The 21630-nt window shown below is 33.0% G+C and overlaps 6 protein-coding genes, 1 non-coding gene and 1 pseudogene across 7 annotated transcripts in view; 6 read left to right on the top strand and 2 right to left on the bottom strand.

Annotated features, from left to right (window-relative positions):
* LOC125822796 (catalase isozyme 2) overlaps positions 1–21630 on the bottom strand; it is a 184115-nt gene that overhangs the window by 161388 nt on the left and 1097 nt on the right. The window lies entirely within an intron of this gene.
* Positions 1425–1525, bottom strand: LOC125823010 (U6 spliceosomal RNA). The gene has a single exon (XR_007442676.1). It is a non-coding gene; the product is annotated as a U6 spliceosomal RNA (small nuclear RNA).
* LOC125822827 (acidic endochitinase pcht28) lies at positions 1784–2951 on the top strand. The gene is made up of 3 exons (XM_049502285.1): positions 1784–2068; positions 2155–2251; positions 2333–2951. Exons 1-3 carry the CDS (start codon positions 1786–1788, stop codon positions 2712–2714), a joined length of 762 nt encoding a protein of 253 aa, XP_049358242.1. The 5' UTR covers positions 1784–1785; the 3' UTR covers positions 2715–2951.
* Positions 5645–6815, top strand: LOC125822837 (acidic 27 kDa endochitinase-like; annotated as a pseudogene).
* LOC125822828 (protein trichome birefringence-like 34) lies at positions 8233–10761 on the top strand. The gene is made up of 5 exons (XM_049502287.1): positions 8233–8621; positions 8696–8867; positions 8954–9147; positions 9249–9407; positions 10399–10761. The coding sequence occupies exons 1-5, from the start codon at positions 8263–8265 to the stop codon at positions 10748–10750; spliced, it is 1236 nt and encodes a 411-aa protein (XP_049358244.1). The 5' UTR covers positions 8233–8262; the 3' UTR covers positions 10751–10761.
* LOC125822807 (protein trichome birefringence-like 34) lies at positions 14054–16224 on the top strand. Its single transcript, XM_049502266.1, has 5 exons — positions 14054–14467; positions 14549–14720; positions 14818–15011; positions 15128–15286; positions 15787–16224. Exons 1-5 carry the CDS (start codon positions 14112–14114, stop codon positions 16133–16135), a joined length of 1230 nt encoding a protein of 409 aa, XP_049358223.1. The 5' UTR covers positions 14054–14111; the 3' UTR covers positions 16136–16224.
* On the top strand, positions 16727–18236 carry LOC125822825 (basic endochitinase-like). The gene is made up of 3 exons (XM_049502283.1): positions 16727–16997; positions 17362–17515; positions 17740–18236. Exons 1-3 carry the CDS (start codon positions 16733–16735, stop codon positions 18110–18112), a joined length of 792 nt encoding a protein of 263 aa, XP_049358240.1. The 5' UTR covers positions 16727–16732; the 3' UTR covers positions 18113–18236.
* On the top strand, positions 19071–20711 carry LOC125822799 (pentatricopeptide repeat-containing protein At2g17670). Its single transcript, XM_049502262.1, has one exon. The coding sequence runs from the start codon at positions 19123–19125 to the stop codon at positions 20518–20520; it is 1398 nt and encodes a 465-aa protein (XP_049358219.1). The 5' UTR covers positions 19071–19122; the 3' UTR covers positions 20521–20711.

Raw genomic sequence — 21630 nt, forward strand, 5'->3', positions numbered from 1 at the left:
TAAATGTGTGTGGAAAATGTAGCTCTTCAAGACTTGATCGATGACTTACTATTAATTTATTACTATAATTATAAAGAAATTTCTTCACGTTGAAAAGTCACACACAAAATGGCCTCTTCTAGAAGCAGTAATTCACACTCTTGTCCTCGAGCATGGATTTTGTTAGGATCATGTTGTTTAAATACGAGTTATGATGTGATTAATTATGATGATATAAGTTATATTGAGATTAATTATAATGTGATAAGTTATGTTGAGATTATTTTTTATTGAGTGTTTGATTGGTTGTATTTAAAATAATATGTCTTCCATAAATTTTAAGAATAAGTTGTTTGTTTACAAAAATACCCTCAGTTTATTTTTTTTCTTTGCAAGTTTTAGTTATTCAATCTTAAAAATGAAATTTTTATCTTATTTAGCTCAAATATTTTTGTGTGTGCATTCACATGTTGGTATCATATGTATTTAAAAAAAACAACTTTCTTTTTATTTAGCTTAAAAATAGAACTTCCATCGTAAGTTTATAATTAAAGTAAAAAAAGGATTTATGAGAAATAAATATATAAATAAAGGGATAAGGGTCTGAAAAATATCCCAATTTTGGTAGGATTTGTTGTTGCGATACTAAACTTTCATAAGGACCTATTACCTCCCTAGACTATTTAATACCATATTTTTTACCCCCTGAATTATTTAATAATGTATTTTAAAGGTATATATGTGCCCACGTGGACACATTACTATTTATAATTTTGCATTATTTTTTATGTCCACGTGGGCAAATATATATGTTTAAAATACGATATTAAATAGTCTAGGGAGGTAATAGGTCATCATGAAAGTTTAGTATCGCAACAGCAAATCCGACCAAAGTTGAGGTATTTTTCAGACCTTAATCCCATAAATAAACATAAGAATTAGTCAAATGAATTCATCAATAATAATTATATTTATATAGATATTTTTTTTGATAGAAAAATGTGAAGAATTATGTAAAAATAAGGAGTAGTGAAGCTTGTGAATGTTATTATATTTGATATTAAAAATAATGTAAATATAGATAAATGTGAAAAGTGAAATATAAAAAGAGTTTAAAGAAATATCTTTGTCATTTTACCTCCTTTATTTCGGGATAAGTTATCCCGAGATTACTATATCACCCAAGGGAAAGGATAACTTATCCTGATACTAATTATTAATTGTGGGATAAATTATTTTGAACTTGTCAACCAAACAACAAATTAAGTGACAATATAATTTAATCCCACGACTATTTGGTGTTATCCTTCACACCAAACGACTCCTTACGGTCACAAATTATTGACTACACTTGATTACAAAAGATAAATTTGTGTCCTATTTAACCATATCAACGTGTTGGACTCCACACTTTTCAATAAATTTTCCTATTTTATTATGCCGATGAATTAAGAGAAAAACTAAAATCAGATTTTTTGATCCTTGTGTAGGGTCATGATAACCTTTTCTGTATCATTCCAATTTTATCAAATATCCCCGAAGGGACAAGTAAAATTAGATTTGATTTACTCCATGTTAGGCAGTTCATGTCTTCACGACAATTTCGTATCTATTTCCCTACGATTTTTCTTCAGTGTATCGGCCATTTATGATGACACACGTCAATGACCGAAAAAAGAAGCAAAGTTGATAACTACATAGTCATATTTGTACAAAGTATCATTTAATATTGTTAGTGGAAAAGTCTTAATCTAATCACTATAAGTACCCACACACATAGCTAAACACTCTTCAACTCAAGTAAAAATGAAGTTCATTAATGTTTCAGCAGTTGCACTCTCTTGTCTCTTTTTGTTGTTCCTAACAGAAACTTTAGCACAAAATGCTGGTTCAATTGTAACGAGGGAATTATTCGAACAAATGTTGAGTTTTAGGAACAATGATGTATGTCCTGGCAAAGGATTCTACACTTATGATGCATTCATAGCTGCAGCTAACTCCTTTCCAGCTTTTGGTACTACTGGTGATGATACCGCCCGTAAGAAGGAAATGGCTGCCTTTTTCGGTCAAACATCTCACGAAACTAATGGTAATTTGGGTCATCCTTCTTATCGTTGTAATTTAATAATGTATATTTTAGGTGACAATTGAATTCTATAATTCGCTCTTTTGCAGGTGGTAGTGCAGGAACATTTACTGGAGGATATTGCTTTGTCAGGCAAATAGATCAGTCAGAAAGATACTATGGCAGAGGACCTATTCAATTGACACAGTAAGACAATTGAATAGAATATATATCAACAGACCGTGACTAATTTTTAAATCAATATATGATAACATTATTTTTGTGCAGCCAATCTAACTACGAACGAGCTGGACAGGGTATTGGTGTTGGACAAGACCTAGTTAATAACCCTGATTTAGTAGCCACAGATCCTATAATATCATTCAAAACAGCAATATGGTTCTGGATGACAGCACAGGATAATAAGCCATCATGTCACAGCGTTATCATTGGGCAATGGACGCCATCCCCTGCAGATACGGCAGCTAATAGAGTGCCAGGGTACGGTGTCATTACCAACATCATTAACGGTGGACTTGAATGTGGGATGGGTCAGAATCCTGCAGTGGAAAGTCGAATTGGATTTTACAGGAGGTATTGTGGTATGCTGAATGTTCCCACTGGTGAAAACTTGGACTGTAACAATCAAAGGAACTTCGCCCAGGGCTAAGCGTCGTTATATAGAATGCAAATTATGTTATGTACGTATTACTATTACTCATGGAGATTGTTCAGTCTATAAGTTATATTTGGATGTAATGAATAAAGGGATTCTGTATGCCCATTTAGAATAGGGGATATATTTGTCTTCTTAAAAATTAAAGGACCACATATCCTACATAATATGTGGTGCTTGACTGAGGCTCCTGCATTTAAGAAAAATAAAAGTTATATGATTTATGTTGTAGATTTTGATCTTTTGTTATTAATAAGTTGCATCATTTTGAACTGAGTAACTATTAAGTTCAAGATCCATAAAGAATGAGGTTCCGAGGGATGAGAAACAGTAGGAAGAGAGAATATTACCGATAGGAGTACATTGGAGATATTTATAGTTAACTAATTTAACTACCTAATTACATGGGCCACAGTTTACATTCAGCCTTACTTCATTCTATCCCACACATTCGTTTGATTATGTATTATTATGAATTTTTTTCTAAAATAAATTATTTTTAAAGTGAAATATTATTTTGAAAATTGAAGTTGTTTTTTTAGTTTTGATGAGTAATTTGGAGTGGAAAATGAAAACACTTATTTTATTTTCAAATTAAGTTGAATTTTAAAATTTGACAACTAGATATGTTTTCCCGAATTCAACTCTAGTCATGGTCAAGATTCCAACTTTGAATCTTATTCTTAACGTTGATCATTTCTATCACGTTATAAGAATTGTTCAGGGTCAAACAAAGTGATGTTAAATCAAGGAAAAAATTAGCAACTGCGACATATCCTGTTTAAAATAATTGGACCCCCATATCGGATAGGTAAAAACCAATATTTTCTAATACATATAAAAAAAAGAGAAAAAATTATTCAAGGACTTCAGTGATCAAGAAGCTATAAATTAAACTCTATAAAAGTTAAATAAGACAAAACAAAGTACGAAAATATGGAGGCCTACGAAGGAGAGGGGAAATGGTTAAGACTTGATCTTGGAGGAAAGATCAATTCATTTGACTAATTAATCAGGGGAAAAACTGGATCATTTTTTGTTTTTTTAGTATTCACATTGAGATCTGATTGAATTTGTATTCGCATATTGCAATGTTCAGAAAAGCTCCCAACATGAGTTTTTGACCTTTGATTAAAGATACATGAATTTTAATTATTTCACCACAATCCATGCAGGGCCGGCTCTGTGGTTTGGAAAATAAGGCCTTTGCCTTAGGCCCCCAAATTTTGGAGGCCCCAAATTTTTATCAAGAATAAATTATGTGCTAAAATTTTTATAGAAAAAATTGATTATTTATGATAAAAAGTGTAATTTTTGTTAAAATAAATTATTTTATCCACTTTAAACATTTTTTGTATTGTGTTAAAAATAAGAATTAATAGTAAAAAGTGTTGAACAAAGTGAATTACAAATTCTTTTTTATTTCTTTTTAAATTTTAGTTTCAAGCATTACTACAAGCATATTAAAATGAGGTATACCAAGTCATCAACTTTTTGAGTCAAATTCTGTAGTTCTAACTCTTATCTTTATTTAATATTTATCAACTTATCACTTATAGCATTATGTTAACAATACATATAATAATTGCTTCACTTAAATGATGTTTTTCAATGTTGAGTTGATAAAATCTTATCTAAAACTAGTAACTGAAAAAATAATATATACTATTAAATACTAATAATTTTCATCTAAATAGTATAAGAAAAATAAATTTTGAATAAATACGTATATAAAGTTTATTTATATTTTAGACCGCGCATTGAAATTTCGCTTTAGGCCCCCAATTACGTTGAGCCGCCCCTGAATCCATGTTGCTGAAAATTAAAATTGTGAATTCATGACTAAAAGTACTATTACTGTTAGATTAAAAGTACATAGACATTTCAAACATGCCAAACTTGTAATTTTACTTTTGAAAACTTTAAAAGGACTCGTAAAAGCCTAACTAAGATTATTAAAGTCTTGACTTCTAACGACATCTATAGCAAAACCACACATAAAATTAGTCGCGAAAAAATGACTCACCCAAGTTTGGTCGAGTTAATAACTTGTTCATTAATATCTCCGCCCATTTTGATCTGCATAATTTAGTCCGTCAAAAAATTGGAATAATATGTAGTTAAATTTGATCCAATTCGGAATCTTATCAAAATATTTTTTTGTTTGTTTAAGACGTAAATATATTTGTAATAAGAAAGAAAATTATTAGGTATTTAAATAAATTATAAAAAAATAAATAGTAAAAATTATAAAGAGTTTGTTTGATTAGTCTATGAGTCATTATTTAAACTATTTTCTCCTATTCATGCAACCCAAATTTTTTGACTCTGTTCCAAATTATGATTGACAAAATTCAGCTCTGTTCCAAATTAGGATTGACAAAATTCAGCTCGATTCGTTTATTTGAAACCACTATAGGTAATGGTTTTCACTAGAATGTGCGCGGAAAATATAGCTCCCAAGACTTGACTTTTACCGAAGAGGGAAAAAAAAACTTGACGTATACTAGAAATTACTTCAATAGGAAAAGTCTTGTACCGACTTCATTACGTAGCCAACTTTGATATTCCAGAACTCGACAATTTGTAACAAATAGGGATTCAGTTAGACTTTGGTTTACAAGATAAACTCACTTTAATTTCACCACAATAAAAAGAGAAGAAAACTATGAGTGAGATTTGAATTCAGTTAATATGAATTTACTATATAAATTCTCATAGTTTGAATAACCTTTTAAGATATTAACTCATATTTTTTCGTATCGATATCTTCTAGGTTACGATAGGTGAAGAGAAAATTGTGTATCTATGTTTGTTTCGGCCATTTATGATGACACACGTACATGACCGAAACAAAGAAGCAAACTACTACAATTTTGTTGAAATCAGTGGAAAAGTGTATGCTCACCTTAAATTTGATCTCTATAAATACCCACCTATTTACATAACTAATTCAGTAAACACTAGCTCATAAAGCATAAGAAAGAACAGAGAGAAACAAAAAATGGAGTTTTTGGGATCACAAATGGTATTATGTTGCGTCTTTTTGTTGTTCCTAACAGGAAGCTTGGCACAAGATGTTGGTACAATTGTGACTTGTTCAACGAGATGCTCAAGAATCGAAACGATGATAGATGCCCTGCCAAGGGCTTCTACACTTATGATGCATTCATAGCTGCAGCCAATTCGTTTCCAGGTTTTGGTACTACTGGTGATGAAACTGCACGTAAGAAAGAAATTGCTGCTTTTTTTGGTCAAACTTCTCACGAAACTACTGGTAATTTTGGCTCTTCCACCTAACTACTGTTATTTGTTCAACATATAAGTACACAAAATTAGATTGACCGTTAATTGTAATCAGAGATGTATCTAGGATTTTGAGGTTCTAAGTGCCATACCCTTTGAACAGTAGCGTGGTTCCAATATTAACATAATTGTACATAGATCTGCCCCTGATTGTAACACAAGTGTCTAGTTAAGAAATGGATTTACGTTATATACACTAGAATATTAAGTGAAGTATTTGGGTCTAATTTTGCAGGTGGTAGCCTAAGTGCAGATGGTCCATTTGCCGGATGATATTGCTTTCTTAGGGAAGGCAACCAAGTGGGAAGTGGATTTTATGGCAGAGAACCTATCCAATTGACAGGGTACGTAAAACAGAGGAAAATACTTCATGTCATAACTACGAAATCTTAGATGAAAAAAACACAATATGTAACTAATTTATTGATGATAAAATGAATTTTGCAGGCAATCCTTAGCTGGGCAAGCAATTGGACAAGACTTAGTTAACAACCCTGACTTAGTAGCCACAGATGCAACTGTATCTTTTAAAACAGCAATATGGTTCTGGATGACTGCACAAGGCAATAAGCCATCATGCCACGACGTTATCACAGGGCAATACGCCATCAGCAAATAGACAACCAGGCTACGGTGTCATTACAAACATAATTAACGGTGGAATTGAATGTGGCAAAGGACAGAATCCACAAGTGGAAGATCGGATTGGATTCTACAGAAGGTATTGTACCATATTGAATGTTGCTCCACCTTGATTGCTACACCCAGAGGAACTTTGCTGAGGCCTAGGCTTATGTTTTAGTCATGGTGATGACAGTAAAAGGGATTCTGGATGCCTATTTAGAATGGAATAAGGATATATGTAGTTTCTTATTTTGTCTTCAGAAATAAGAGTTTCTTGTTTATATACTTCTTGCTTTTCTCAGCTCAAAAAGCTAAACTTTAAAAAGGTTTGAATTGCTTTGGATGTTCTCTAATTTGTAGACAAAATACGAAGGCCATAACTGCTCGAAATAACTACTAGTATATGTGAATGACACATGCTTGTTATTTACAATAAAAATATTTGAATGTTCAAATATATTTACAATAATACTTTCTCTATCCCTATTTACTTGTCCATTTTTTATTTGACACACTTATTAAGAAAATAGTAATTGACAGAGTGAATTTATCATTTTACCCCTATTAATTGATAGAATTTTAAAATCAATTTACTCCTTAAGTTTTTATCTTTTTCAAAAACATTAACTCTCTAAATAAATTAAGGGTATAATAGGTAAAAAAAATATTGTTTTATCTTGATTTGTCAAAAATGACAAGTAAAAAGGAATAAATAAAAAATTAAAATTGGACAATTAAAAAAAAACAAAAGGAGTAATAATTAAAAAAAACAGATCTCAAAGTTACGCGGTCATTACTATGGCGGATAAATAATTCGGCACGTGTTAATTTGATCAATTTACAAGTAAGATAAAAAATAAATTGAACAAAAGAGTGTGTAGCATTTTTACTAGAATTTTTTTTATTATCATCTTGTCTTTAAAAGAGTTTTTTTTGAAGCACTGATAACTTGTAATCGCTATAACTTTTGCCACAATTATTGCTTTTCGGGTGAGCACTTTGTACATACAATATAAATTGAAGTGTAAATTAAGCAATTTGTCGACCAATTTGCATTAGTATTTTAGTAATTCAACTTGCTACATGAGTGTATTTAGAGGGTTAAAGTGTTTATTCTTTCAGACTTCTAGTGGTAGACTGGTAGTTCCACAAAAGGCAGTGAACTTTTGAGTAAAGAATAAATAGAATAATTTCCCATATTGAAGATACCAGTATGGTTGGTTGGCATTCTGACGAGTTGTTGATTGGCCATTAATAAGACACACATATATCCACATCGACAGCTAATTTCTCTTTAAGTGAAAAAAAAAAAAAGATTCCATAAAGATGTAGTAGTGTATTATTTTGTTATTTACAATCCTAATAAGTATGAACATGTTCAAATAGTGACGATAGAAAGATATTGAATTTGAAGATCAAGACAAAAGGTTAGTAGGTAGTTAAACGTCGTTTTCCTTATCAGTATTATTATAATTATACTGTTATCGTATTATTTGTTATTGTTACTGTTATTTTCTTCCTATACTCTGACATATTAATATGTTGTTGCTGTTATTTGTTAGTAGAACATATTTGAGTGATGGCATATTTCAACAAATTGAAAACAGTAAAAATGAATGGGAGACCATTACTATTCTGGAGTAGTTGGAATAACAAGGTAATGGGTATTCAGCTAACAATTCAGCTGCTGGTAGCACTTATCACTGCGGTTTTAGTTATCACAACTTTGTCCCTGTCAAGAGCCATTAGGCCAAAGGAAATTGGGGAAAAGATCCAGTTGAACTCATTATCCAGATGCAATTTCTTTTCTGGTAAATGGGTATTCGATAACCAATCTCGCCCTCTTTATAATGGGTCCAATTGTTCCTTCATTTCGTTTTTGGATGATGGAATGGCTTGTCAAAATTACGGGAGAAAAGACCTTGATTATCTCTATTGGAAATGGCAACCCCATGATTGTGACCTTCCAAGGTACAGTAGAATTTTTCTGTTTTTCTTCTGTTTTTTCCTTATTTGGGTTCTGGGTATTTATGATATTGGATAAGATTTAATGCCACAGCGATGCTGGAGAAGCTGAGGAACAAGAGGCTTGTTTATGTGGGTGATTCACTCAATAGGAATCAATGGGTTTCACTGGTGTGCATGCTAGAGTCATCAATCCATACCCATCTCAAACAAGTTCACTTCAATGGTTCATTGGTCACATTAAAAGCTATTGTGAGTTTCGACCATTATTATGTGTTTGCTTTTTGGTTATTGAAGTTATGGACTTAGATCTTGTTTCCAACATTACATTGGTGAAGGAATACAATGCTACTATTGATTTCTACTGGGCACCATTGTTGGTGGAATCGAATTGTGATGATGCCTGGCATCATCGTGTGAAGGATCGTGTATTGAGAGTTGATTCAATAGAGAAACATGCTAGATTTTGGGAAGATGCTGATGTGCTTGTTTTTAATTCCTATTTATGGTGGCGACTGGATTTGACTGTTCTGTGAGTAAACATATACCTTGAGACATTAAATCAATCATAAGAAGTTGTACTAAATTTCAAGATTTTGGGAATAAAATGTCCAGTGATTTGTGCAATTTCAGGTGGGGTTCGTTTGAAAGTGCAGATGCAAAGTATGAACAATTAGGGATGGTGCGTACATACGAGTTGGGTCTACAGACATGGGCAGATTGGTTGGACACTCATGTCAACCGCACCAAAACAAGAGTATTATTTGTTAGCATGTCGCCCACGCACAGCAGGTATATAATTCACCACTTCAAGTTTTTCTAATTGCACAGTTTAACAAGTAGAGGATCAGATTTGAAGTTTATGAGTTGGTATAATGATCTCAAGTTAATAATATAACATTAATTAGGTCAGCATAAAATATTTATAGATATTTAGTAGTAATTTCTTAATATGTATACAAGAACTAGATAAAAGTTATTGATCGAGTCATGTGAACCGTAATTGACTCTCCACATTTGTCCCTACATTGAACATGCTATAACAACACCAGCTACTACTACTCCTCAAACACAATTAGTAGGGTCGGTTGTATGAAACCTCAATAACATATGCCAGCTTCCCTTGGGTCCATAATGTTTCAATGCTCCGTACTTCAGATTTTTTTAAACATTAGGGGTTCTCTCATATACTCTAGTAGGCACTAGTCTTCTACTAGTTGGTATGACTTGTACGATTTCTCAACTTCTACCATTATTATTACTCCCTCCGTCCCTATTTACTTGTCCATATTTCCTTTTTTAGTTGTCCCTATTTAGTTGTCCATTTTGACAAATCAAGAAAGGACAACAAATTTTTTCCTATTATACCCTTATTTACACTTCTTGAAAATTGTAAAAGTGTATGTTGTTTCCCTCCAATTTATTTCACTTTAATTCAAATAAGTGGTTGTAATTTTGAAGTGAAAAGTTGTCATAAGGGTAAAATTGTAACTTCACTATGCTAATCATTGTTGCCTTAATCTGTGTGTCATTTCTAAAGTGGACAACTAAAAAGGGACGGAGGGAGTATTATCTATCTTCTGCTAGATCTGATTGTACTCAAGATATTCTACAAACACACTCAAATAATACTAATAACATATTTAGTGTAATTCCACAAGTAGGGCCTGAGAATGGTGGAGTGTACACAAAGAATATGTTGTTTTCGATACCCTCGACTCAAGTAAAACATATCAAAAATCAAGTATGTAAAGCAAAGAACCGTTGTTTGATATAATGGCAGGGGAGAAGAGTGGGGGAAGGCAGAGGGTGAGAATTGCTACAATGAAACAGAGCCAATTTCTAATGCAGAGTACTGGGGATCGGAATCATCTCCGGGAATGATGAGATTGGTGGAAGCAGCCATCAAGAAACTGAATGAAAAGAGTGGTGTCAAAGCTGATTTGCTCAACATTACCCAACTTTCTGAATATAGAAAAGAAGCACATCCATCCATTTACAGAAAGCATTGGGATCCTCTAACCAAAGAACAATTGGAAAATCCTAGTAGTTATGCAGATTGTACACATTGGTGTCTTCCTGGAGTTCCTGATGTTTGGAATCATTTCTTGTATGTATACCTTCTTTACTTGTGACCCATCCAGAATGAGACTCAGTTCTTACAGAAATAGTAAGAGTGTGATTGGATTCATTTGTTCTTTTAAAGAAGTGGATTTTCTTATCATGTCAAAGATTTGAACAGTGAAGATTAATGACAAGGGCAGGGGAGGCAAAAATAGCATAGTAAAATCATGATCCGTCCAATTTGTTCAAGTTTGGGCAATATAAATGACGGCTAAGGGCCAAATATACCCCTCTACTACAGGAAATAGTTTAAATATATCCTTGGTTATACTTTCGGGTTAAATATACCCCTCCCATTATACTTTTGGGCTAAATATACCCTTATGACTAACATATGACACGTGGACGACTGAGATTAAATGAACTATTTAATTTAAAATAAATCAACTTCGAATATAACCCACCCCACCCCAATAACTTAACCCGACCTAATATGTAACATTAACCCACCCAATTTGTCTTTCAAACAAGAAAACTTAATGGACAATTGAGTTCTTGCTCTCTAGCAACGTCTGCAACTTGGAGCCTCTGCATCGCAAACACTCCTTCAATTGCCAATTTCTTTACTTCAAACTAACTAATCTGGACAAAAAACAAGTACAACACTCCAAACTTATGATGCTGCATATCATACCAAACTTCTCTTGGCAAGACGAGTTCTCAAAAAACTCGAAATAGATGAGGAGTATCAAGGGAACCTTGAGGCAAGTGGAGTATCAACATTTCACCTCAAAATATATTAACAAATGGCAAAAAATAGAGTTAATATCTCAAAAGATCACTCAACTTTGATAATTTATCTAGCAAAGTCACTGAACTTTGTTTTGTATCATTAAAATCACTAAACTTAGACCTTTCTATCAATAAAATCACTCAATCAATTTTATCATTAAAAAAAGTATTGGCATGGCAAAATAAATTATTATTTTTATATCACGTAAATATAAATTCCACAATTAAATAAAATTAAATAAATCTCATTTAGGACTTTTCACTTCCTCTCACAATTTTTTTCTCAAGAAAATCAATTGAAATGTATGTCCAAACACAATTTTAAATCTCAGAACTTATTTATCAAAAAATTTAAAAAATAATTTTTTCAAGCTTGAACAAATATATGTCAACGTTAGCAAACTGTGGAATTACAAAGGAAAAATAAGATCTTTACCAAATTATATTTAGCAAGCAACATCTAAATATATTACACGCCGGAGAACTTTTTAATTAATAAATACTTGTTCTATTTTTTATATTTGTTTAGTTTTTTTCTTCCTATTTTGGATTTAATTTGTTGTTTTGCTTAAATACTTAAACTCATTTCTTGTTTAGGAGGCAAACTAATTATTATGGTATTACAGTAATACCAAAATATGTTTCACTAAGAAAAAATAATTCATTTATTTATTAAATCACGACATAAATTATACAATAATATCATAAAAAAATATTTGTTTCCATGATTAAGTTTGTCCGAACTTTTTTAAATAAGTTTTCTTTAATTTCATTTATTCGTGGGTCCATGTTTATATGGCATAAAAATAATAATTTATTTTGCTATGTCAATATTTTTTTTTGAATGATAAATTTGATTGAGTGATTTTATTGATAGAAAGGTCCAAGTTTAGTGATTTTATTGATACAAAACAAAGTTTAATGACTTTAATAGATAAATTCTTAAAATTGAGTGACTTTTTGAGATATTAACTCCAAAAAATGTAGCAAGAGTTTGGCTAAAAAATGGCAGCGTACTAGCAGTAGCTCCATCCATATGTGGCAGCACACTATCTCAAAGTAGTCACAAATTTAGTCTGAAGATATAGCCACAAAGAAATTGGCAATTGAAGGAGTGTTTGCGATGCAGAGGCTCCAAGTTGTAGACGTTGCTAGATAGCAATAACTCAATTGTCCACTAAGTTTTCTTGTTTGAAAGACAAATTGGGTGGGTTAATGTTACATATTAGGTCGGGTTAAGTTATTGGGACGGGGCGGGTTATATCCAAATTTAATTTATTTTAAATTGAATTGTTCATTTAATCTCAATCATACATGTGTCATTTGTTAGTCATAATGGTATATTTAGCTCGAAAGTATAACGGGAGAGGTATATTTAGCCCGAAAGTATATCTAGTGATATATTTAAACTATTTCATATAGTACAGGGGTATATTTGGCCCTTTACCGTATAAACGACTCGTTTGATTCATCTAGTTAGCTTGTAGTTCACATTGACTTATAAGAAACTTTGTCAAAATTTGTTTATAAGATATTATATTTGATAGGTTATATAGTCCTAAACAATTAATTATAAGAAAATTTATTAATTATTATCAGACACTTAAATGAATGGTTATCAATTCATCCAAAATTTGATAATTACCTAAGAAAATCATACAACTATTATTTTTCTCTAAATATTTCAAATGCATAAGTAAGACCTTTTGATAAATTCAAAGAGCCTTTCTAAATTAATTAGCAGCCGTACGTGACTAGTGAATAGTGTATTTAGGACTTTGCCAAACGTAGAGATCTGAAATGTGCATTTGTTCAAACTTCAAATCGAAAATCATTAAAAGGAAAAAAGAGGGAATATAGAAGAAAATTACAAGTGGAGAATCATTCCGTTTAAGTAATCATCAATTGAGATCGATGAAAAAACCCTCATTAATAGGAACAAGAACGCTAATTGTTCTACTTAATACATCACTACACATTAGGTAATTATAGGTCTGATGAGATAGTATCTAGGGTAATTAGTAGCTTGACTACATTTAGGACTCTAATTAACTAGATAACTTCTTTTAACAATTGATCCTAAATAACTTTAATATACAAAGACAGTTTTGCCCTTACCTGCTTCTTCTACAACTTGATTATTGCCGCGTCACTCGTCATTAACAATTTACACAAATATGTAAATTGGAGAGCTACTTTCGCTTTCAGTAAAGTTCAAAAGCATGTTGATTGATGTGAACTTTTAAATTTAAGTATTAAAATAATACTCCTAGTTTATCGTAATTTAATTAAAAAATTATCATATTAAGATCTAAAAATAAAATAGTTTTGGAGAATCTTACTAACTTAATTGATTGATTACTTGAATTCATGAACAACTTAAATTTACTAATACGGAATTTCTATAAGATTATGGAACAGAAGTAAATAAATAAAAAGTACGGTATTTGTTATTGTTGCAGATAGAAAAAGCACCTGGTTCCAAATAAGTCCCAAATTTGGGTCAATATAATCAGGCTTAATGGCTGCTTCTTTGACGAGCTCGCTATTTTCATCTCCGCCAATCATGACTAATTCCCACCATTTTTAAAGAGGAACGAACTGCAAATCCAAAGCAAAAGCCTGAAAAAGCAGAGAAAAATGAATGGAAGACCAGTACCTTTCGGCTCTAGTTTAAAGAACAAGGGAATGGGTGTTCAGCTAAGTTTTCAGTTGCTGGTTGCGATTATCACTGCGGTTTTAGTCCTTACGGCTTTGTCGATGTCCAGAGGGATTAGTCAAGCTCCAAAGTTAGTCGAGAAGCAGACCCAGATCAGCTCGTTATCTAGCTGTAATTTCTATTCTGGTAAATGGGTATTTGATAATCAATCTCGCCCTCTTTATAACGGGACAAATTGTTCGTTCATGGATGATGGAATGGCTTGTCAGAAGTTTGGGAGAAAGAATCTTAACTATCTCTACTGGAAATGGCAACCCAATGATTGTGACCTTCCAAGGTAGAGTATTATTCAGTTTTTCTTCAATTTTATCCTACTTTCTGTTCTGGGTATTTGATTGTAGTTCTTGATTTTGCGAAGATTTAATGCTACGGCGATGTTGGAGAAGTTGAGGAACAAAAGGGTTGTTTATGTGGGAGATTCACTCAATAGGAATCAATGGGTTTCAATGGTCTGCATATTAGAATCAGAAATTCCTAGTCATCTCAAATATGTTAACTATAATGGCTCTTTGGTCACCTTTAAAGCTATTGTGAGTTTCGAAAATTGCTTCTCCAATACGCTACCTTGAACTTTGCCTGCAGTTCTAATTAGTAGTTTTTTTTTTTTGTATTTTTACATTAATGAAGGAATACAATGCTACTATTGATTTCTACTGGGCACCATTATTAGTTGAATCAAATTGCGACGATCCATCATATCATCGTGTGGAAGAGCGCATAGTGAGAATCGATTCAATAGAAAAGCATGCCAGAATTTGGAAAGATGCTGATGTGCTTGTTTTTAATTCATATCTATGGTGGAGATTGAATTTGAAGGTTCTGTGAGTACACTTTTTGCAACCTTTGTCCATTCATAAGAAAATTATGATTCTTCATTTCAAGATTTTAGGCACAAGATAGATGTTCGTTAATTATGATAGAGATTGTGTAATTTCAGGTGGGGATCTTTTGATAGTGCAAATGCAAAGTATGAATATTTGGGGATGCTGCGTACATACGAGTTGGGGCTACAGACATGGGCAGATTGGTTGGATACTCATGTTAATCGCACCAAGACTCGAGTTTTCTTTGTTAGCTTATCACCTACTCACAACAGGTATATAATATGTTTCTCAAATTTTCTCTTACTATTCAAATTAGTGTAGTGTTAATTAAGCGTGATCAGGAGATAGATGGTCTGTTTAAGTAAATGGTCGGTATAATTAAAGCTATTTTGAAAGTAGTATAATGGACTCATTGTTTTGACAAAATGAGTTCATTTATGAAGAACCTTTCCAACTTTAGTGCCTTCAACAACCCTTTCAAAAAGAATTTGTTAGTTGCATCTTTGAATGCCTACATTATTTATTCCTTTTGTAAACCCAAACCAAGCATGGGGATGGCAAGTCCATGAAAATAAGTATAAATAAGTTGTAGCTGATGTCAAGCTCCGTGTAGGAACAAGTCTTCGAATGATATGAGATCATGTCATGAATCATCTTTTATTCTTTGACTTTGGCTTTATACATTGTATATACATCTAGTTGGTTTCTGACTTTGAATTAGTTTATTGAGTCGTACGAGTACTAATTATATATTTGAAACATAAAATGGCAGAGGAGAAGATTGGGGGAAGGCAAATGGTCAGAATTGCTACGATGAAACAGAGCCGATTTCTAATAGAGAGTATTGGGGATCAGATTCAGATCCAAAGATGATGAAATTGGTGGAAGTGGCCATCAAGAAACTGAATGAGAAGAGTGGTTTCAAAGTTGAGCTGCTCAACATTACTCAACTTTCCGAATATAGAAAGGAAGGTCATTCATCAATATACAGAAAGCACTGGGATCCTCTGACCAAAGAACAATTGGCAAATCCAAGTAGTTATGCAGATTGTATACATTGGTGCCTTCCTGGAGTTCCTGATATTTGGAATCATTTTTTATATGCACACCTTCTTTACTAGTGATTCATACACAATGAGACTAATTGGTACAAAAAAAGCTTATATATACATGTTAATATCAAATCAAATAATGCAAGAATTGTTTTCGTAGTTGTATTCTCACTTTAAGTTGTGATTCTTGTAGCTAAATGAATTGTGTCAATTCTTTTTGTAACAACCTAAAAAGGAAAATAGACATTCTACATGACAATTTTGTGTCCTACGTGGCGCCTTACATATATTATGCCACGTAGGACGCGTGTGTCTACTTGTTCAATTTTATACAAGTTTAATTATCTACTTGTACACACACCCAAAATTGGAGGGTATAGATATAAGTTAAAAGACAAGTAAAGGGCCTATTTATGTGTTATATGCCTAATAGCAAGAAATCCTACCCAAGACTAACTTAAGTGGATTCCTCCCAACTTTGTCCATAATGCTTCATCCAATTGATTTTAATAAGCAAATGCTGCACTCATAGCTAAGTGGAAGTGTTGGAATAAGCAGACGCATAAATTTCTTCTTTCTACTCATCTATAAACCCCATCACTCTCTGTTCCCTATAAATAGCAACCTTACCATCACTCCTAAATAATCACTCACAAGAACAAAATTATGTTTTGGGGAGTGGTTTTGTTTTGTGTGTTGTCTGTAAGAGGAGCATTGGCACAAGATGTTGGTGGTCTTATTAGTAAAGACATATTTGAGAGAATGCTATTGCATCGCAACGATGCCAACTGTAATGGCAAAGGATTCTACACTTATGATGCTTTTATAACAGCTGCAAGGTCCTTTGGTGCTTTTGGAACTACTGGAAACACCAACACTCGTAAGAAGGAAATCGCTGCATTTTTGGCTCAAACTTCTCTTGAAACTACCGGTACTATTATCTTAAATAATTATCCCTTTTCTGATTGAACATCCATTTTGTTAGATGTCAATTTTTTAAAACTTGAATTGACATATCTAAAAAAGAACAAACTAGGATTGAGAGGGACAAATTTACTAGCTCTTTACAAAATCGATAAAGAATAACTCATTAGTATAAAGTTTTAGAAGTCGTTTTTACTAATCAACAAGGAACACAGATGTTATTTACAACTTTTTTAACAACGTGACATCCACAACTATGTATTATTGTATATAAAAGCATGAGAAAATTAACGTTATTTCCAAGTATGAAACCAATTATTACTAATTAAATTAATCTATATATAATTAGTATGAATTATATTGATAATTAGGGGGGTGGCCAACAGCTCCGGATGGTCCATTTTCATGGGGATATTGCTTCAAGCAAGAACGAGGTACCCCTCCAGATTACTGTGTTGCAAATCAACAGTGGCCTTGTGCTCCTGGTAAAAAATACTTCGGTCGAGGTCCTATCCAAATATCCTAGTAAGTATAATTTTTTGTACCAATTTATCTATTTTATTTTTCAAGTCACGACAATGATTTATCTGAACCTAGTACTTCCCACACAAATAGTAGGTCTAAACTCATGATAATTTTAAAATTATATAATAAGTTCAATAAATCTTTAAAGATTGAAACTATAGATCTGAGATCCTGAATCCGCCTCTGTAAATAATCAACTCAACTATCAATTCTGTGATATGCAGCAACTACAACTATGGACCAGCAGGAAAAGCCATAGGAGTTGATTTGTTAAGAAATCCAGATGCTGTTGCAAATGATCCAGTAGTTTCATTTAAGACAGCCTTGTGGTTCTGGATGACAGCCCAACGACCAAAGCCATCGGCCCATTATGTTATTACTGGTAAATGGAGACCAACAGGAGCTGATTTGTCTGCTGGTCGTGTCTCTGGCTATGGTTTAATAACCAACATCATTAATGGGGGAATAGAATGTGGAAAAGGTTCTAATCAAAATATGGAGAATAGAATTGGGTTTTACAAGAGATATTGCCAAATTCTTGGAGTCAATCCTGGCGTCAATTTGGATTGTGCTAAACAAACGCCTTTTGGGCAGTAAAATAAACTACTACTACAAGTTATATTGTCAAATAATGTTTCACTGCTTTGTGTTTCTTATCTTGGTGATGATTGGTGAGAAATATGTCATCGAAAATATTATATGATAAAAGAAAGTTATATTATCAGAGGAATTTAACATATTATTTACTATGCATTTCTTTTATAATAATAAAAAATCAATCAATGCTTATTAGATAGAGTAAATTTAAATTTATCTTTTGAATTATTAGCGACTGATACATAGAACTTGAACTCTAATTAAAATTTAGACTACAGTAACGGAACTTATTAAAGGAAAATAGACAATAAATGGTCAAGATCATGATTAATTCCACAAAGAAAGGACGAACGAGAGTTTATTTTTATTTGAGAAAATAAGCATTTTCAAAAGACCGTTTTTATAAAGATGAACTTGTAGTGTGAAAAAAATTACTAATAATATGTATATTTCCAAGGGATCTTTACACAAATAGGTTGTTGAATTCATTGTTTACTTTTTCTAGTCGATGTATATAAATTATACATTATTATATATGAATTAACATATATTATACATTTGACGACTCTCTTTAATTTAAAGAATGAGCCGCTAATTAAGTTATTTCTTCAGTTTCCACTTGGTGCGTATATAGCCAGTTAGCCACTAACATGCTTCCCAATTCAAAATCATTTTTTGTTGACAAAAGTAGTTTCTCTCTCTACTACTACTACTAATCAATTCTAATTGATCCATGTGTGATCTGTTGTACTATTTATTTTGGGCTTTGAGTTTCAATCCCCCTAAGGCCCAGTGGGCCGGGGGTATTCTTGTTAAAAAAGAAAATGGGCCTTTTGCAATCCAATGGGCCTATATGGGCCAAAATGACCCGTATCTGTACTCAGCATTTCTTCTTCTTTGGCATGACAGAGATCGAAATGATAAACCCTTGCAGAACCCTAATTTAGTGTACACAGAAGGAGGAACTGTTAGAGTTTGAGTAACAAGAAGACGAAGAAGCAGCTGAGAAAATGGGGAAACTACCACCTTCCTTAAGGTCAGCTAACTTTGCTGTAAACACTCTCATCAAAACTCCATCTCCATCTCCACCTCTAACCTCAAAACCCCATTATTATCCCAAAAAATCACAATCACCCAAGAAAAAACCCTCATCAAATACTGAACCCCAACTTCCATCATCTATTTTAGCATTTGATTCAACATCTCTTTCAGATGCTAAAACCCTTTTCAATTCTCTAATTTCCAATTCAAGAAACCCCACTTCAGACAATAAATTTTATAATGCAGTTCTTCAATCATTTTCCTCCAATTCAACTCTCCAAGATTCAATATTTTTCCTTAATCACATGATCAAGGTTCATCCTCCTTTCTCCCCTGACAGGTTTACATACCATGTTCTCCTCATCCAATCTTGTAAGTCTGTTGACCTTTCTTTATCCCCTGTTCATCAGGTTCTTAATCTTATGACTACCAATGGTTTCCCTCCTAATAAGGTCTCCACAGACATTGCTGTGAGGACCCTTTGCTCTTCGGGCCACGAAGAGCAAGCCATTGAGCTGGTGAAAGAGCTTTCATCCAAAGACTCTCCGCCTGATACGTATACTTATAATTTTATTGTTAGGCATTTATGCAAGAACAGGCCTTTGAGTACTATGAATAACTTTATTAAAGAAATGAGGGAGGGTTTTGATATAAAACCTGATCTTGTTACATATACAATTATGATTGACAATGTTTGTAATAGTAAAAATCTTAGGGAGGCGACTCGATTGTTGGGGGTTTTGAGTGAGGAAGGCTACAAGCCAGATTGCTATGTTTATAATACAATCATGAAGGGTTATTGTATGTTAAGTCAAGGGGGCGAAGTGTTAGGTGTATACAAGAAAATGCAGGAGGAAGGAGTAAAGCCTGACCTTGTGACATATAATACATTGATATATGGATTGTCTAAGTCGGGAAGGGTTAAAGATGCTAAGAAGTTTTTGAATGTTATGATGGAGGAAGGCCATGTTCCAGATGCAGTGACGTATACTTCGTTAATGAATGGGATGTGTAGAGAAGCAGATCCATTAGGGGCAGTGGCTTTGTTGGAGAAAATGGAAGCACGGGGCTGTGCTCCTAATTCGTGTACATATAATACATTGCTTCATGGGTTATGTAAGGGAAGATTGTTGGATAAGGGAATGAAACTGTATGATGTTATGAAGCAGAATAGTACGAAGCTTGAAACAGGATCTTATGGAACTTTTCTCAGAGCACTCTGTCGGAATGGCAGAGTAGCAGAAGCTTATGACGTTTTTGATTATGCAATAGAGAGCAAGAGTTTGACTGATGTTGCTGCGTACACAACATTGGAGAGTACTTTGAAGTGGCTTAAGAAGGCTAGAGAGCAGGGACTTGTCATTTGATCCCCATTGCTGGTATTCTGATTCATCTGAAGTGTTTTAGTTATTCATGGGCATTGTTAATCTTGCTTAGAGATTTGTCACTTCTCCAAGTGCTCCTCTATGAGCTTAAGAAGTATAATCTACTCATCATTTGATCCTTTTTATGTACTTTTTCATGTTATGAAATACACAGGAGTGTTTGAATTTATTATTATACATATGGCAGGAAGTATGTGTCTGAATTAATTGTAAATATAACAGGAGTTCTCAAGCTAGAAGAGTATGGAACATTAACTATTTTCCAGTCATTTAGAAAATTAACACTAAATTTCTCGTTGTATACAATACACCCTGCTGAGCTGGAACCTTTATTTGCATAAGATTGGATATGTATAAAGTCATCTTAGTGTCTTGAATTGTTTAGCACTTTACCCATTTTACATATGATATGATGGTGGTGTTTGGGCCAGCTTCCCCGCAACTCGACTATTTCATTCATTGGGTACCTGCTAAACCCCACTAGCATATGTACCGGTAATTCTGCATATCACGGCTATGCGATGAGATTTGAACTGGTCTCAATATTCTCCCCCACTTCCTACACTACTAAAGTCACACCCTTGGGTGCTTTTTTAACGTTTTATCCTTGCAGCCATGAAAGATGAAAAAGTCAAACTTCAATATGATAGGAGGAAAACAGGTTTATTTTCCATTTATTATTTAATGTAGTTGTGTAATCAAGACTATTACGTTCCTACGGATCTGTCTATGTTATTACTCATGGTAGTTTGGGTCCTAAAATTTCTCAACACTGAAGAAAGTACTTTTGACGTTTCTGTTCTTTCTTTAACTTGAAGTATCAGTGGAACAAGTGTAGAACACTCAATTGAACGCATGACTTGGGAGCGTTTAAAAACATTTACTAACTATACCTTGTCTAGTTGTGCGCTTATTTGGAATCTTTGAACTGAACATGGGTATAGCACCTAAAGATGTCTAATGAGGTCAATAACTGGCCTTTCAGGGAGCTGATTCATTACGCTAAGAGTTGGAATGGCAGGAAGTGATCCCAAGAGGTCGACTTCCATTTTAAGCCACAAGGCCTCCTCAGCTTGTCCGACTTGAAACTTT

The sequence above is a fragment of the Solanum verrucosum genome, unplaced genomic scaffold (assembly GCF_900185275.1).
Source record: "Solanum verrucosum unplaced genomic scaffold, falcon-dt-bn FXZP01000103.1, whole genome shotgun sequence".
Classification (NCBI taxonomy): domain Eukaryota; kingdom Viridiplantae; phylum Streptophyta; class Magnoliopsida; order Solanales; family Solanaceae; genus Solanum; species Solanum verrucosum.